Source organism: Canis aureus, chromosome 13, assembly GCF_053574225.1.
Source record: "Canis aureus isolate CA01 chromosome 13, VMU_Caureus_v.1.0, whole genome shotgun sequence".
Classification (NCBI taxonomy): Eukaryota; Metazoa; Chordata; class Mammalia; order Carnivora; family Canidae; genus Canis; species Canis aureus.
In genome coordinates this window covers 14,489,402-14,506,452 of record NC_135623.1, presented here as the reverse complement: position 1 = coordinate 14,506,452, position 17,051 = coordinate 14,489,402, and the positions used below count along the sequence as shown (strand labels likewise).

At 61.9% G+C, this 17,051-nt stretch overlaps 1 protein-coding gene across 1 annotated transcript in view; it reads right to left on the bottom strand.

The window, feature by feature from the left end:
• Positions 1–17,051, bottom strand: part of CSMD2 (CUB and Sushi multiple domains 2) — a 495,152-nt gene that overhangs the window by 325,459 nt on the left and 152,642 nt on the right. Inside the window, 2 exon segments of the mRNA XM_077844850.1 lie at positions 1,682–1,889; positions 11,678–11,872. Coding sequence (XP_077700976.1) covers positions 1,682–1,889; positions 11,678–11,872 — 403 coding nt within the window.

The window sequence follows — 17,051 nt, the reverse complement described above, 5'->3', positions numbered from 1 at the left end:
GGGGGGATGGTGTTACCTACTTCACGGAGTTCCTAGGAGGAAGCAATGACACCACGACCTGAAGGGCTCAGAACCAGCCTGCAGCGCACGGACGATAAATGCTCAGAACATGATGCTATTATTGCACCTCTTACGTTCTGGAAACATCTGCATTAACATGGAGAAGACTGTCCTTATACGATGCTGAGTTAAAAATGTATAAGCACAGATAGATGTTAAGACCTTAATTTTGCAATATTAATATATACATAAGCAGCCAGGGAGCTTGATCCAAGCAAAGCCAAGAGGCCAAAGGGGAATACAGCCAACGCTTATTACCTCCTACGCGTCTCTCCGTCCCTTTCACGTTCCCTCTGTTTTCTGTAAGAAGCTCACGTATTCCACTTACAATTGCAAAAATTGGTAATTCACAGAAAGAGGGCCTCAGGCTGGCGAGGCAGTGGGATTCCCGTGCGGGACAGGGGCACCCGGCTTTCGTGCCCCTCCGCACCCCGGGTGCCTGGCAGCTGCCCCAGGCTAGTCGACAGGACACCCCGCGGTCCGGGTGGCTCACGTGTGCTGCTCTCGGCTCCCTGTCCAGGGTCGTGGACGATCGGGCCACGTTGACCCGACAAGCTCATGACCCCAAGGTCTTCCGACTCCCAGCTCGCATCACCCTCCACAGTTCCAGGAAATTTGAGTTCTCTGGGCCCCTAAGTGTCCGAGGGTTGTGAGTTCCCGTGCTAACCCCCCAAAATGCTCACACTTGGCTCCCGCCGTTGGTCTGTCTGGTCTTCTGTCCCTCAAAAGACCTTGTGTTACACGGCGATGTTTCTCCCACCTGGCATGGCCCCGGGTGCGAAGGAGGCGCTCATGACCGTGCCCCCCCGCCCCGTGTGCCTGCCCCCGCTTCCTCCCCACCCCCACGGGCTGCCCTCTAGCCCGCTGAAGCCTATGCGGACCCGACTGCAGACACAGGGCCCCGCCCTCACCTGAGGACCCCGCCCGAGGAGGAGACAAGGGGCCCCTCCAAGCATCACACCAGCGCTCCAGGCTCGTCGCCCACACGGAGGCGGGACGCTCCCTGAGCCCAGCGCCTCTCGGGCGCGCCCCGTGGGTCTGAGTCTGGGGCAGCGCGAGCCACAAGGCTGCTAAGGCTTGTCCTTCTCCTCTGGAACCCGCCGGCGCCAGGTCTGCACGGAGGAGCCCGCACGTTCAGCCAAGCCAGGACGACGGGGGGCGCGTCGGCCATTCGCATCGGAGACCCGGAACCATGCCGGCCCGTGGCCCATGGCAGGACCTGGGATGGGGACCTGCCACCGGGCGATCCCACTCCCCGCTGGCGGCTGGGACGTGCCCTCCACTAACGCTACCATACCTCGCATCCGCACGCTGAGACTCAGCCCGCGGCCTCCGAAACGGGACGTTTCTCGCCTCAGTTATCCCGCAGGGCCCACCCCGGAATTCTCCAGCGAGGACGCGCCTCACATCAGGTACCAACAGCACCGCCCCAACGGGCCCCAGCTCCAGACACACGCAGCGCGTTTCCGTTACAAGAAGCCGACCCGCCGGCTACGGGTACATACGGGTATGGGATGCAGCAAAGCGGCCTCAGACCCCAGGGGACTGAGGGGACTGCACTGGGCGAGCCACGGTCTCCGGGACCGACGTCTCAGGGGGCCGGGGTGGGGGGCGTGCTTACCACAGGGAGGAGCCTTCGGTGCCGGTGACCTCCAGGAAGTCGTAACCGTCCTCCAGCTGGAAGTCAATGAAGACCAGGGCGATGGTGTCGCCCAGCTCGGCCAGGATGGTCCACGTGCAGTCGGCGTTGTTGTGGTACTCCGAGGGGAAGTGGGGGCTGGAGATGATGCCGCTCTGGCCCCGCAGCGTCCCGCCACACGCGTCGTCCGCTGTGGGCAGACAAGAGGCACGTGAGCCGGCGTGGCTCCCAGGCCCCAGCACTCGCGGGCTCCGGCCAGGACGGGCAGGCAGGCCCGGGGACTGACGCACAGACAGGGTGGGCCCGGGCTCAGTCCCAACGGGCCCCATAACAGGGACACCAGGCCGGTTAAGCCGCCCACCTGGGGTCACACAGCCACCGGGCTGGGACGGAAGCCGGATGCTCAGGGCACCTTCCCAACACCGCACGTACTGCTCCGCCCTGAGCTCAGCCGTCACCTGCATCACCTTTACCGCCCTGGTCGCCACTGTGGGGAGCAGGATATTTCTTCCCACCAGATCTTAAGAAGCCTCCGATGTGGGGGAAACAAAATGAAAACTCAACACAAGTCCCTGGGGTGTCACTCATGGGGCTGCTAGCCAGACGTCTGCAATCCTCCCTCCTGCCCTCGGCGGCGGCCAGGCCGGCTGCCCCCGCTCACACCGTTCCCTCTGCCTACGATGCCCTCCATGCAGGCCGACTCTGCTCATGTGTATGTTTTTTTTTTTTTAAGATTTAATTTTATTTTTTTCAGATTGTATTTATTCATTTGACACAGAGACAGAGATGCAGAGACAGTGGAGGAGGGCACTGGGGAGGGGCAGAGGGGGAAGCAGGTTCCCCACGGAGCAGGGAGCTGGACACGGGGCTCCATCCCGGGACCCCGGTCTTCACGACCCTGTGAAGGAGGACTCCCATTTTGCAGGTAAGGAAACCAAGGCACACAGCGATTCAGCTCAGAGTGACTAAAGGAGCTGGAAATCCAAACCTGATTCCGGGCCTGTGCCCTTCACGCTCCATCTCCCAGGAGCGCACGTCCTCCTTGGAGGACATGGATAAAGCGGCAAGTTACTGTGCTCGGGTGAGTCAGTTTGGGAAAGCTTCACAGAGCAGGTGCCCTGGGAGCTAGGTTTTGAAGGATGAATAGGAGTTCTCTAGATAGAGAAGAAAAGAAGACCGCATTTAAGAAAATGGGGAAACGAAGATCTGAAGCACAGAAGCACAAAGGCCCACAGCAGGTGCAAGACGAGGAGCTCCAGCTGGCTTATCCCAGGGGGGCAGGGAGGGGTGGAGGAGAAGGTACTGGAAATGTGGAGGGAGCCATGTGACCAAGAACACCGGGCCGAGAACATTTGGAAGCGGTGCCCGGCCAGCCTCGTCGGTGCCACTCCACAAGGCCGAGGTCTGTCGCAAGAGGCCGAGCCCGTGTCTAAATGCCGGGTCTCAGAGCGGGGAGGTTGTGACCGTCACAGCCCGAGTGAGCAGCCGTGGGAGGAAGACAAGGAAGAGAAGGGATTCCCCGGGCAGGCGAGGGGAGAGGACACGGCGTCCATCAGGAGCGGCCAGCAAGGGACGGGAGGACGCAGAGAGGACAGGGGGGCTCCTAACGGGGCAGCCGGGCCGGCACTGAGCCACCCGGGGACACGGGGTCCCCGGCAGACGAGCGCCCTCCCCGCGGAGGGTGCACAGGCTGCGCTGCCCCCGGGGAAAGAAGCCAGGGGCCCGCGAGGCGGGAGCAGCAAGATGAGGCAGGAGGCTCCAGGGACGTGGGAGGGCTCGGAAGGCTGTGACTTGCCGTGGCCAGCAGGCGGGAGCCAAGGCACCTGAAGGGAGAGTGGTGAGGGCAGGGCAGGGGCGCCCCCGGGTGGGCCAGGTGGTCAGCGCGGCGCCCGGCGAGGCCGAGGGGACCCAGGGCTCAGACACCCAACCAAGCCACCCTCGGGCTCCTCCCGCCGACCCACACCTGCTCGCCCTGTGTCCCGGAGGGAGCCGGGCAGCGCTCCGCACCCAGCGCCTCGGGCCAGGTGGGGCCACGCCGCCTGCACCTGCTCCTGCTCCCCCGCAGCGGCGTCCCGGGTGGGGCGGCCTCCCCAGCACGGCCTCCCGCCCGCTCCAGACTCGCCTCCGGCTGCTGATCCTCACCCCGGAGCCCGGGCCACCTGGAAACAGCCAAGGACGCCACTCCTCCCCGGTGAACCTTCGGGAACCGGAGCACCCCGAGGCTTGTGGGGGCCTCTCGGGACCTTGCCTCCCCGCAGCCTCCCCGGCCTCTCTGGCCTCGCCCCCGCCCTTCTGATGTGCCGAGCATCCCTGGGCTCCAGAACCTGGAAAGTGCGGTTTTCTCTTTCTGGAAACTTCTTCCCAGCCTCCCTGGGCCGGGCCGGCCGCACCGCAGCCTTTAGGTCCCAGTCTAAGAGCCGCTGCTCGAGGATCCTTCCACATAGGGCGCCGCACACTTTCCCATAATGAATGGGTTTCGAGCGCTGGTGGACGGGTTCTGTCGTGATCTCCCGTCTGGAGCGTGACCCCCGCGAGGGCGCCGAAGCCGGGTGCAGGCTGCCAGTCACCGCTGGCGTCTTGTGCCATCACAGCCGCCTCGGGGGCTTTCGGAAGCTCGTCCCAGATGCGAGTCCTAAGCGTCACCTGAAGAAGCGTCTTAAAAGCCCACGCGTTTGCCGCGGCGACCTGGGGGCTCAGGAGCAGGAGTCTGTCGCTGGGAAGGAGGAGGGCCTCGATGGAGCGCGTGGGGCCGCGGCCTGCTGGCTCCGAGGAAGGGAGAGACCCGCGGCACCAATGCCTCGCCTGGCGGCGGCCTCTCCACCCCCACTCCCGAACAGTGAAAGGGCAGGGACGCGAAGCTCGGAGAGGTGGAGGCACGTCCTGTGTGCACACGGCGGGTGGCCCGTCGGGGGTCCCGTGGAGCGTCTCTGTGCCAGGCCCGGGGCCCCTCCCGCGACGCCCGTGCCCCAGCGGTCTATGGGCCATCCGGAGGTCTCTGAGGCCCCTGATCCCAGCTGGTGGCCTCCAGGCCACGTGCACGGACACTCGGGGGCCACGACTCGGGGGCCTGAGGCCCCGTGGCCACCACCTGCACCTTGCAGGCTCCCCCGACACCCCCGTTCCCGGCGTACTGCTCTGATGGACCAAGCTCTGCCCGTTGTTTGGAGGTTTCCCCGCACTGTGCACGGGGCACGGATCTCCTGGTGCAGCCTCAGAGCCCCGGAACGTGACTCCAGCTGATACCGCGGACCTGAGCGCTCACGGACCCCCCCCACCCCCCGCGTCCCGTAGCAGGCGTCCTGCAGTGCCACTAAGCCGTGCAGGGTCGCAGCAGCAGGTGCGTTACACCCAGAGCTGCCCTTCCAGGTTTAGGACTTTCCTTAGGATCAACTTTAAGTTCCACGGAAATTTCTTCAATTAACGAGAACTTTAGAGAGCGATCCCTCGCTGCCATCGATCCCTCGCTGCCATCGGAAGTCTGCGGACAGTCCGGGGACTTGGGGTGGGGATGGAGGAGCCAGCTGCGCTCCCTTGCCTTGCTCGGCGGCTCTGCGGTGGGACTGGTCACTCCCTGGCGCCTGCGAGCCGGGATGCCCTTGGCTCTGGGCTTCCGTCCACGGCCTGAGTCCCCAGGCTACTCGCCTCCGGGGAAACAACCCTCCGCATGGCCCCGCGGGGGACGCGCCGTCCGACCACGCAAGCGTGAGGCAGGGAGCCAGGGCGCGAGTAGCCCCTTGTGCTCTGTGGCTCAGGGACCCTGGGAGCCCCGGTCCCTTCTTCTGGGGGCTCAGGTTCTGCTCCTCTGTCCTCGGCTCCATCAAGGAGACCCCTCCTTAAAACGAAGACGTTGCAAACGCCGAGAGTACGGCCATTTCTGCCCATCCCGACTGCGGCGCCTTCCACGGATGCGGTCGCCTCGGCGCGCTCTGGGGGCCGCAGCAGGCGAGACACGGTGCGTGGTGACGGAGCTCTGGGGCTTCCGCCGTAGGCAGCCGTCGTGCTGGAGGCTCCACCGACACTCTCATTTAGTCCTCACGCTGCCCCAAGAGATAGATCCATACGGTATCATCTTTACAGATGAGGAAACTGAGGCCGTAGTTTTAAAACTTGTCCACGGTCACGGGGCTGCTAACTGCTGGAGGCAGGTTTCGGAATCCAGGGGCTCCGACTCCGGACCCAGGCCATCGTCCACCTGCTCCCAGTGCTCCCCCTTGGCTCTGCCGGGGGTGGGGGGCTGGCCGCGGGGGTCCGTGCAGTCTCCCGGGTGCAGGCCAGCTACCCGCATGCAGGTGGAGGTGGGGGGTCTGGAATCAGGCTCCCTCTTCAGAAGGCGAGTAGCCCCTGGCAGGTTGGGCTCCCCCGATGGCACCTACCTGCGCCCCATCAGCAGGGCGGTCCCCACGTACCCCCTCTCCCCTCTCCCATGGCCCCCCGACCCAGATGCACCGTCTCCAGCCCGCCTGCCTGCTTAGAGTAGCACCCCCCGACTTGTCCTCCCGACTGGGCCGCTTGCCAACCACAGTCCCGCTCATTCTGGTCTTCAGAGTGAGTTTTTGAAAAAACTCAGTTCAGCTGCACCATACCTGCATGTGAAGCTCTTCCCTGGCTCCTTCCTGAACTTAGAACCCAACCCAAACGCCTCCCCACCCACCCCCCGCCTTTCTACTTTGCCACGTGGGCCTGTTTTCTGTGTCTCTAACATGTCAAACTCTCTCTTGCCTCAGGGCCTTTGCACCTGCCACTCCTGTTACTGGTAATGCCCTCTTCCGAGTCTTCCCATGAGCAGCTCTTCTCATTATTCAGGACTCCGTTCAGATGTCTGCTCCTGACAGCTCTATCTAAAGCAGCCTTCCTATCACCAGTCGCTTCACTTCCCTCATGATCTGAAAGTTGATTTTTTTTTTTTCTGTTTTCCGCCTCCCAGCTGCTAAAATGTAAACTCCATGAGATGGTGGAGTCTGGCCTGACTTTTCGTCACTACGATTCTCCGTGTCTAGAACATAAACGTGTGACAATCGGCCGTCAGTGCACGAGGACGGGGTTAATAACTGGCCGACACGTGGTAGGCCCTCGTGGAACGCTGCTGAATCCTCGGTGAACGGGTAAGTAACTGGCCCTTCAAGGCCGCAGCTCGTGCTCCCACTTCACGGTGCGGAGCGGCTTGGCTACACGCTGGCACGGCATGGCTGGGGCCGACCGCGACCGGTCTGACGCACGCTCTTTCCATGAGACGTTGCCTGTCCCACGTTGCCCAGGCTCCTCCAGCTGGGGCTAGCAAGCCGGGAACGCAGCGCCGTCCTGCAGCCGCGTCCCATCCCCGGGGCGGGGCAGCCAGCGCCGTTGGCTTGAACCCCAGAGGCCAAGCGCTGTTTGCTCAAGCTGCTTTCCTGCCACCTGGCTCGCAGCCCCCAGCACATCTGACCCCCACAGCCTTCTGTACTCCGGGGCCGAGGCCCCTCGTGAGTTAGAGACCATTTGCCGAAACCCCCGTGGTCTTCCTTCCTGCGATTCAAAGAGGTTGCACAGAGCTCAGAGCCCCCGGGACCTCTACCTTTGACGAGGTTTCCGGGGTGACACAAAGCGGCAGGAAGTGCCTCTGCCAGCTAGGCCAAGACCCAAAGAGCCAGCAGCCTCGGGATGGGTCTCCTTGGAGCTCAGTGGCACATCCGCTCTGCCCCCCGATGTCCCAGTGGGTCCTCTTTCCTGCCTTGTCTGTGCTACGTCTACCTGTCAGCCGGGCACGCAGCGTGTCCTAGCCCCCGGCCTGCTCTGGGAGGCCTCGGGCTGAGTGTGTGTCACTGGCTCTGGGCTGACCAGGCTGGGAATGTGCCTTCGGGCTTGCACGCCCACACGATGCAGCGGCGAATCAGACCCGGCCAGCCAGCCACTCATTCAGCAAGTATTTCCGGACCACTGCCCAGTGGATGAGGTTTATCTACTCACAGATGCCAGCCCTTGAGAGGTCTACACCAGAGGAAAAGAGGCCAAAAGGCTTTAATCCTTCCTGAGTGTGAACCGTTAACTCTGGCATGACCGCGGCTCCTGGCATCGTGCAGAACATGATGAGCACCCGCCGCTCCTGGGAAGCCTGGCCTCCTAAGGAAGTGGGGTTTGGAACACCGCTTCCGGAAATTCACCACGGACACTTCTCAGATGACAGCTTGTGGGGAATTAGAAACCAGAGATGGACCCGAGGCCCGGAGGATGAGGGAGGCGCTGGCGGCTCGGAGAGTGGGCAAGCCCTCTGTCCCCCGCCGGGCAGCGCGTGGTGGTGCCACACCACAGCCCCCGAAGGCCCCCAGGAGCCTCCAGGACCCGGAGCCTTCTGCAAGTCATATGCGACCCCATTGGCTGGCTCCCTGGTGTGTTCCAGAGGAAAGCATTCTCTGGTGCCGCTACGTTGGAAGCTCTCAGGAAAGACTTAGGAAGATCAGCCTGGGCCTCTTTCTGGAAGGGCCTTGCCCCTGCTAGGGAGCCTGACCTTGACCTCGTCGGTGATGAAGAGCCGCTGGCGGCATGACTGTCGGATCCCTGGCTCAGGGAGTCCACTGCAGCGTTCAGAGTAGTTTGGGATGGGGGTGGGGGCGCGGGTGGCGGCCGGCCGGCCAGCGAGGGCTGCTCTGCAGTGGGACAGGTCACACAAGACATGAGGCAGTCCAGACCATCCCTAGCCAGAGCACCAAACAAGGGCAGAGGCTTGGAGGCAAGTACTGGTGCAGAGAGAGAGGTGTCAGGACGTGGTGGCTGATGGCCAGGCGTGGGGGGGGGGGGACTGTAAATGCCACTGGGGCATCTGGCTTGGTCACCGTGGGTGGTGACACTCTTCGCCTCAGTGAAGGAACCACGCAAAGGGAAAGAATTAGATTTTGGACGTGCCTCATTGGAAGCACACTCCGGGGAGAGGTTCGGTTGAGCCTGATACCCACGTGGGTCTGTAGCGTAGGAGACACACATTGGAGAGTCTCCTCCAAGCAAGACAGAAGCCACACAGGGTGGGAGGGACCCGTGGGGGGCTCAGGGGTTTAGCGCCTGCCTTCAGCTCAGAGTGTGATCCTGGGGTCCTGGGATTAAGTCCTGCATCGGGCTCCTTGCAGGGAGCCTGCTTCTCCCTCTGCCTGTGCCTCTCTCTCTCTCTCTGTGTCTCATGAATAAATAAATAAAATCTTAAAAAAAAAAAAAAAAGAAGCCACACGGTGGATGAGAAATCCCAAGAGACGCAGGATGTTCCCAGCAGCAGGTCCATGCTGGGCCCTAGGGCACTGAGGACACGGCTGGGGAGCAGAGGGGAAGAATCGTCATCGTGTGAGAGGCCAAGAGGAAGGGAAGAGGCTTGGGAGAGTCATGTCCCCAAAAGGCACCCACACAGCCATGAACCACTGCTGTGCTGTGAGTGCTGGGGGCGTACTATCACCCTAGCCCACTCCACCCCCACGCCTGGACGTGCAGGCCCTCGACTGGGGGCCGTGCGCCCACCTGAAAAGGAAGGCTTCCAGGAGGAGGCCCTCATCACTCATCTTTTACTACACTGATTTACAAAAAGGCCTTTCCCCAGCCAGCCAAGTTCCTTCCAGGTGAAGGCCCTCTTTGTTCAGGACAACATCACCCTTCGCCTGTAAGGAGATGGCAAAGCCAAGAGGCCACGGGGCTCTGGTGCCTAAGAAGTTGACGCAAGTCCCAGTTCCCAGGTCTGCAGAGCAGAACCCCGGGGAGGCAGGGAGTTCCAGGTTCAGAGGAGGCTAAAGCTGATGAAGGTCCTGAAGGTCCCGGGAGAGAAAGTGAATTCCTACTGTGGGAGGGACGGCTGTCGAGGAGGGTTATATTGCACGGGATGGGGTGCAGAGGCTCCTCTGCCTCTCATTCTTGTGCTCCCGTTAATTTTTAGTTTCTTATTAACAGAGCATGATAGTTACAGTGTCGTAAGAGGAAAGAGAACGGCGGGTCTTGTTTCACGACTCCAGTAGTTGATTTCGTGTACTTCCAGGTTTTGTATCTCTTTCACGTGACCCCCCCGTCCTGGGAAAGTCAGAGTGTTCAGCTGGGACATGCTCTGAGCAGGGGGTGGGGAGGGATGCTCTAAGAGGAGCGGACAGTAGGGAGCAGAGCAGTTGTTAGGCTGTGGGTGGCCACTCAGGGCCACACACTCGTGTGGAGGGGCCGTTCCTGGTAACAATCACATGATGAGAAGCACATCCCAAGGTAGAAATGGGGCCGGAGAGGAGCACTTGCGAAGGTAAGAAGGGAGGCTCTCATTCCCTTGGGTTCCATCAAGAAGGACGGACGTGGCTGAGGAGGAATCAACAAACATGGGGCCAGGTGGCAGCTCACACTGGCCGCGTGGGGCCTGTCTGTCGGGAAGGCGCTCACAGCCATGTGTAGGCCCAAGAAAGGGTGCTATGACCCATTAATTACATTCGTCTGTGGCGTGGGAATAGGGAAGAGATCCACGTGCCAATATTCTCCGCCCCCGGTACAGACGGCACAGAGGCTGTGCACACATGACGGGAAGAGGGAGCAAGTCACCCCGAGCTAGTCTTTGGGTAGTAATTACAGAAAACTTGCCTCCAAGGGAAAGGTAAAACTTGAACCCAAGGAGACCTACACATTCCAGTCATTTCTCAACTCCTTGAAATAATTCCCCCAAGACCTATGTCTGAGTGTTTTGGGATCCACACAATTTAAAGATGAGAGTTTCGAGAAGAAAAGAGTGGTCAATAGTGCAAAAGGCTGTTGAGAGGTCAAGAAAAGGAAGGGCCCCAACAGTTCCCATCTGATTGGGCAACGTGATACAGAATATTGGGGCCAAAGGCCAGTCTACAGACACGTAAGTGGGAAATGGGGTGGGGGAGAGGCAAGGCTGGATGGAGCTTTCGAGATGCTGGGCGCTTCTCGTAGTCCAGGAAAGCCTAGAGCATCATGTCACAGCCTTTAAAAGGTGGCTTAAGGGATCCCTGGGTGGCGCAGCGGTTTAGCGCCTGCCTTTGGCCCAGGGTGCAATCCTGGAGACCCGGGATCGAATCCCACGTCGGGCTCCCTGCATGGAGCCTGCTTCTCCCTCTGCCTGTGTCTCTGCCTCTCTCTCTCTCTCTCTGTGACTATCATAAATAAATAAAAATTAAAAAAATAAAATAAAATAAAAGGTGGCTTAAAAAAGTCTACACGTGGCAATGATCACAATTACACACATGTGCATGATATACACAGAGTGCAGCATGGATTGGAATGTAGGAAGGAAACACACAAAAATCATTAAAATTTTGTTTCTTCTTTACTCTTTTCTGAATTTTCTAAGATCACTTGAAAATGATCACGTGTTATTTTTATCATCAGATGAGAGGCATGGAGAATTAGAAACAGACTCCGTTATTCTGGGCTGGACGAGCAATAAGAAATCAGCCGGGAAGAGGGTGCCCCACCATCCCGGTCTGCCGGGGGCTCAGGGCACGGCCAGGGTGTGGGAATTTCAGAGCTAAAAATGGGAAACTCCTGGGAAAACCAGTCACCCTAGCCGCCCCGGAGGGAGGTGGTGGGTTCTGGTGGGGCGCTGCTGGGGTCAAGAGGTTTTGAGCATGTCTGGAGGCTGGAGGAGGGCTCTCTGACGCAGGGAGAGGCTGAATTTACAGAAAATTTATAGGAGAAAAAAAAGAATTGCCGGGGGGAGGCCGGCAGGAAGGAAAGCTTCAGGAGATCCTTGCACGTGGACGCTCCCTAATGGAAATGAAACCGTGTTTCTTGCAGACGGGACGGCAGACTGGCTGAAAAGGAGTTTACTGAAAGGGATGGAGAGTGCACAGCTGAGCGCTGGAAGGTCACATGGGGCTGAGAAACCTCTAGAAGAGCGGGGGCCCAGCCCTCAGTGGTCGCCAGCAGCAAGTACCCCCAACCTAGCTGGGGTGGACGGCGTTGCCCCCCGAAGGCCGGGCCCCGGGAAGCCGCAGCAGCCCTCTCCGGGTACGGCCCCGGGCCCTCCCGGCCACCTACCTCTGCAGGAGGGCAGGGGGAAGTCCCACGTGGCGCTGCTCTCGGAGCCGGCGAGGCAGGTGAGCACGGCGTGGCCCTCCAGGAAGAAGCCGGGGTTGCAGCTGTAGCGGACCTTGTCTCCGAGGTTGAAGGTGGAGCCCTGCTGGACGCCGTTGGGCAGCCGCCCCGGGTTCCCACACGCGTGGCTGGGGAGGACTGCAAGAGAGGGAGGTCACGGCCTGTGAGTGGGCGACGCTGGCCCCCCATTCCCGTGCGGCGCCTGCCTGCGCACGTCACCCCTGGGTGTCGTCCCCCGTGGGCGGTGGGCCCTCCCTCAGTGCCGGGCCCCCTGATGCTCGCAGCCTCCCGTTCGGGGGGAGCCACGCCTGTGGTTCGTAACCCGACATCGGATCCCCCGCCTTTCCCCGGATCACGCCCGCCCCATCACTCGGGGTTCCCCGGGGAGACCACTTCCATCCCTTGGGCTCAGCTGCCCCATTTCCGATCCACGGCCCTTACGACCAGGGAAGGGACGTGGAGCAGGGCACAGGGTAGGTGCTCATTAACCGGGGCCCTTTCTCTCGTGTGCATGTGCCCTGGCAGCCGGGGGGCCGTGGCCCAGCGGGCTGGGGCAGTTGAAGGGGTTGTTAGCGCCGGAACAGGCAGAGGCGGGAAGACCAGAGCCTGAGTCCTGACCGACTGACCCGTTTAAGGGGGGGGGCGGGGGGGGCAGGAGAAGGCAACGTACAGCGTTGACCCGAGCCAAAGCAATCACGGGCAGCCGCGAGTGTGCTCCCGTCACCCACAGGGAGTCGCGGAAGGTGCCAGAGCGTTGTGACCCGCCCATCTGGGGCCAGGGTGGGTGCGGCCCCTGCCTCAGTCGCTTGTTCAGCCCAACCCAGCTCCCCCAGCCTCTGCCTTTCTCCCCAAAGTCAGAACTGCCTGTGTCCTGAAGGGCCACCTCCTGCCAATCCAAGATGCCCCCAGAGGCCAAGGCCGAGGGCTCACAGCCACGTCCAGAGCGCCATCCAAGCAGGTGGCCGTCACCTGGCAAGGGTTCGCTGAGGCGTCCCTGAGAGGCCCAAGAGCAGGGCGGCAGGGAGTGCAGACTCCAGAGCCCGGGGGCACACACAGCCCGCCCGGTAGCTTACCCCCCAGGGCCCCCCCCCCCCCGGAGTGAGCCTCTTAACCTCCTGTGCCCCAGTCTCCGCCTCTGCCACACGCACATCACAGCACCACTTTGCTCCCTCACTGGATATTCATGACAATTAAACGAGCTGAGATATGCTAAGTGCTTGGGACACAGCCTGGCACACGCGGGAGTACAACACTTGGGAGCCTGAGCACCCAGTGCACGCTCAGTGAGATGTGCACGATTAAAGGCTATTACATGCTCTGACGGGACAGGGACCAAGCAAGGGACCAAACCCAATCTGCGGCAGTTGGACACGGCTTCCTGGAAGAGGCGACATCCATGCTGAACCCAGAGATTAGTAAGAATTAGTGAGATCTGGGGCACCTGGGGGGGCTCTCTTGGTTAAGCACCTGCCTTCAGCCTGGGTCATGACCCCAGGGTCCCGGGATCCAGCCCCCCATTGGGATCCCTGCTCAGCAGGGACTCAGCTTCTCCTTGCTCTGTTCCTCTCACCACTCGTGCTCTCTCTTTCTCAAATAAATAAAATCTTAACAACAACAAGAGAATTAGCTCGGCCAAAGAGCGTTCCAGGAGAAGGAAACATCACGCAAAGGCCCTGAGACCGACGTGATCTAGGAGCTCCAGAAGTCTGAAACAAGAGGGTGGGGATGGCAGGGAGGAGGCGGGGCCAGCCTGGATCTAGATGCTTCGCAGCCCTGCTGGGCCCGACTCCCGACCGTGCTGCTGCCTTCAGGGACCCTCTCCACCAACTCTGGGGGCCCCATAAGCCTCGGACGGGAGGCTTTCTCTCTCTCTGTCTCTCTCTCTGTCTGTCTCTCTCTCTCCGTCCCTTCCAGGAGGAGTGAGCTCGTGGCAGAGACAACGGCGGATGTTGGAATCACCTGGGTCTGTACCGGGTGCTGCTCGGTCTCACTCTGGGGCCTGAGTCATGGGACCTCGGGGAGCCTCGCCTTCCTGAAATAGGCAAGGAGAACAGCAGCACCCACTGGGGTTACCGGTCGCGGGTGGCGCGTGGGGCCAGCGCCCGGCACGGGGCGGGTGCTCAGGCAGCGGCAGACGCGCGGTGGCCGTCGCAGGACCCCAGGGCAGGGGCCTGGCCCGGTCTGCACATGTGCGGGGAGCCTGGGCCCGCTGGCCTTGCTGCGACATCACGGCGTGGCCCTCAAGAGCTGTCGCGGGGCGGCTCGCGCATCGGTCCCGCCTTCAGGCCACCAAGGTCGGTCATGGGCCTACTCTGCCAGGAGAGCAGCCAAGGACACAGGCAGGGCCTCGCCCTGGGCCGAGGAGAGCCGGAGCTCCCGGCGCCCAGCTGCCTGCACGGGGTTGAGGACCCAGACGGAAGCACCCGGCCAGCACCCACCCGCTGCCCCCTCAGCGTCTCCCACCGTGATTCCAGCCTGGCCGCCTCCGCAGCCCATGGCCCCCGCTCCGTTTCCCGGGTCCCACACTACTGGCCACCTCCGCTTCCTGCCAGCTTCCCGTCCCCGCTGCGGGCGCCCACGCGGTACCCACGATCCCGGCGGCCGGCGGGGCTGGCGGGACCAACGGGGTCGGGGGCGCCAACAGAATGGCGGGGCGCCCTCCACCCCGGCCGCCTCAGGGGTCTCCCGCCACCAGCAGGCCGCCCGGGACGTCACGGGGAGACAGGACCCACGCGGGGGCCTGAACGCGCCTCACCCAGACCCGGACGAGGGCGGGGCGGCCGCCTGTCACCTGCCCTAACACCTGTCGCCCCCACACACGACCCCGTACCCCAGCCCCCCGAGAAAGCCCGCGAGCCCGGCCCTGCGCGCCTTCCCGCTCCCTCCCTCCCTCCGCGCCCGAAGCCCGAAGCCCGAAGCCCGAAGCCGCCTCAACCAACCCTCAACTAACCCTCAACTGGTCTCTATTCCGCGTCCCGGTCCTGCCCATCGGATTAAGCCCGACGGCTGGCTGCCAGCTTCCCCTCGGCCCGCGCTGCTGGCTTCCGGTTTCCCGAGATCCCACGATGCTGGATTACACGGTTTCCCATGATCCCGCGCTCCTGGATCCCACGGTTTCCTGAGATCCCACGCTGCCCGAATTCCACGGTTTCCCTTGATCCCTCACTGGTGGATTCCACGGTTTCCCATGATCCCTCGCTGGTGGATTCCACAGTTTCCCATGATCCCTCACTGGTGGATTCCACAGTTTCCTGAGATCCCACGCTGCCCGAATTCCACAGTTTCCCATGATCCCGCGCTGCTGAATTCCACGGTTTCCCATGATCCCACGCTGGTGGATTCCACGGTTTCCCATGATCCCTCGCTGGTGGATTCCACGGTTTCCCATGATCCCACGCTGGTGAATTTCAAGGTTTCCCATGATCCCTCGCTGGTGGATTCCACAGTTTCCTGAGATCCCACGCTGCCCGAATTCCACAGTTTCCCATGATCCCGCGCTGCTGAATTCCACGGTTTCCCATGATCCCACGCTGGTGGATTTCAAGGTTTCCCATGATCCCTCGCTGGTGGATTCCACAGTTTCCCATGATCCTTCACTGGTGGATTCCACGGTTTCCCATGATCCCACGCTGGTGGATTTCAAGGTTTCCCATGATCCCTCGCTGGTGGATTCCACGGTTTCCCATGATCCTTCACTGGTGGATTCCACGGTTTCCCATGATCCACGCTGGTGGATTCCACGGTTTCCCATGATCCCTCGCTGGTGGATTCCACGGTTTCCCATGATCCACGCTGGTGGATTCCACGGTTTCCCATGATCCCTCGCTGGTGGATTCCACAGTTTCCTGAGATCCCACGCTGCCCGAATTCCACAGTTTCCCATGATCCCGCACTGCTGGATTCCAAGGTTTCCCATGATCCCTCACTGGTGGATTCCACAGTTTCCCATGATCCTTCACTGGTGGATTCTACGGTTTCCCATGATCCCACGCTGGTGGTTTCCACAGTTTCCCAGGATTCCCCCGCTACTGGTGCCACAGTCTCCCATGATCCCTCACTGCTGGTACCAGTTTCCCATGATCCCACACTGCTGGCTCCAGCAGAGTTTCTCATGATCCCCTGCTGCTGGTACCAGTTTCCCAGGAATCCCCACTTCTGGTGCCACAGTCTCCCCAGATCAGCAGAGCCGGTGGCTGTGAGTGTCTGTGCGAGTTGGCAGGTGGGGGGCAGGTAGGGGGCTGGTGGGGGGCAGGTAGGAGGCAGGTGGAGGCAGGTGGAGGCAGGTGGGGGCAGGTGGAGGCCGGTGGGGGACAGGTGGAGGCAGGTGGAGGCAGGTGGGTGTAGGTGGAGGCAGGTGGGGGCAGGTGGGGGGCAGGTGGAGGCAGGTGGGGGCAGGTGGGGGGCAGGTGGAGGCAGGTGGAGGGCAGGTGGAGGCAGGTGGGGGGCAGGTGGGGGGCAGGTAGGGGGCAGGTGGGGTGCAAGTGGAGGCAGGTGGGGGCAGTGGGGGCAGGTGGGGTGGAGGTGGAGGCAGGTGGGGGGCAGGTGGGGGGCAGGTGGAGGCAGGTGGGGGCAGGTGGGGGGCAGGTGGAGGCCGGTGGGGGGCAGGTGGAGGCAGGCGGAGGGCAGGTGGAGGGTAGGTAGGGGGCAGGTGGAGGCAGGTGGGGGCAGGTTGGGGGGTAGGTAGGGGGCAGGTGGAGGCAGGTGGGGTGCAGGTGGAGGCAGGTGGAGGGCAGGTGGAGGCAGGTGGGGGGCAGGTGGAGGCAGGTGGGGGCAGGTGGGGTGCAGGTGGAGGCAGGTGGGGGGCACGTGGGGGCACGTGGGGGGCCGGTGGGGGGCATGTGGGGGCCTGTGGGGGGCAGGTGGAGGCCGGTGGGGGGCACGTGGGGGCACGTGGGGGGCAGGTGGAGGAAGGTGGGCAGCAGTGGGGGGCAGGTGGAGGCAGGTGGGGGGCAGGTGGGGGGATGGGTCAGGTAAACATTTGGAGGAGAAAGCAGAGGTGAGCGAGGGAGCCAAGCGGGGAAATGGGCTGAGAACCAGTGTAGAATTAACGTTTCATTTTCCGCAAAGAGACGCAAAGACCCAATTTAATTAAATTACTAATGTCAAATTTTTTAATGAACCTGCTTCTGCTTTGGGCTTTCTTCCTCCGAAATTAATGACTGGAACGTCACTATAAATAAAAGCCGATTCTTTTTAAAAAGTCGCCCTCTACCCCTCGCGCTCTCTTCAGAGGAGCTGAACACAACCAGCGCCCCGCGGGCCCTCCACGGCCGAGGGTGCACCCCAGCAGCACGGCCTTCCCGTCGCGGCCCCCGTC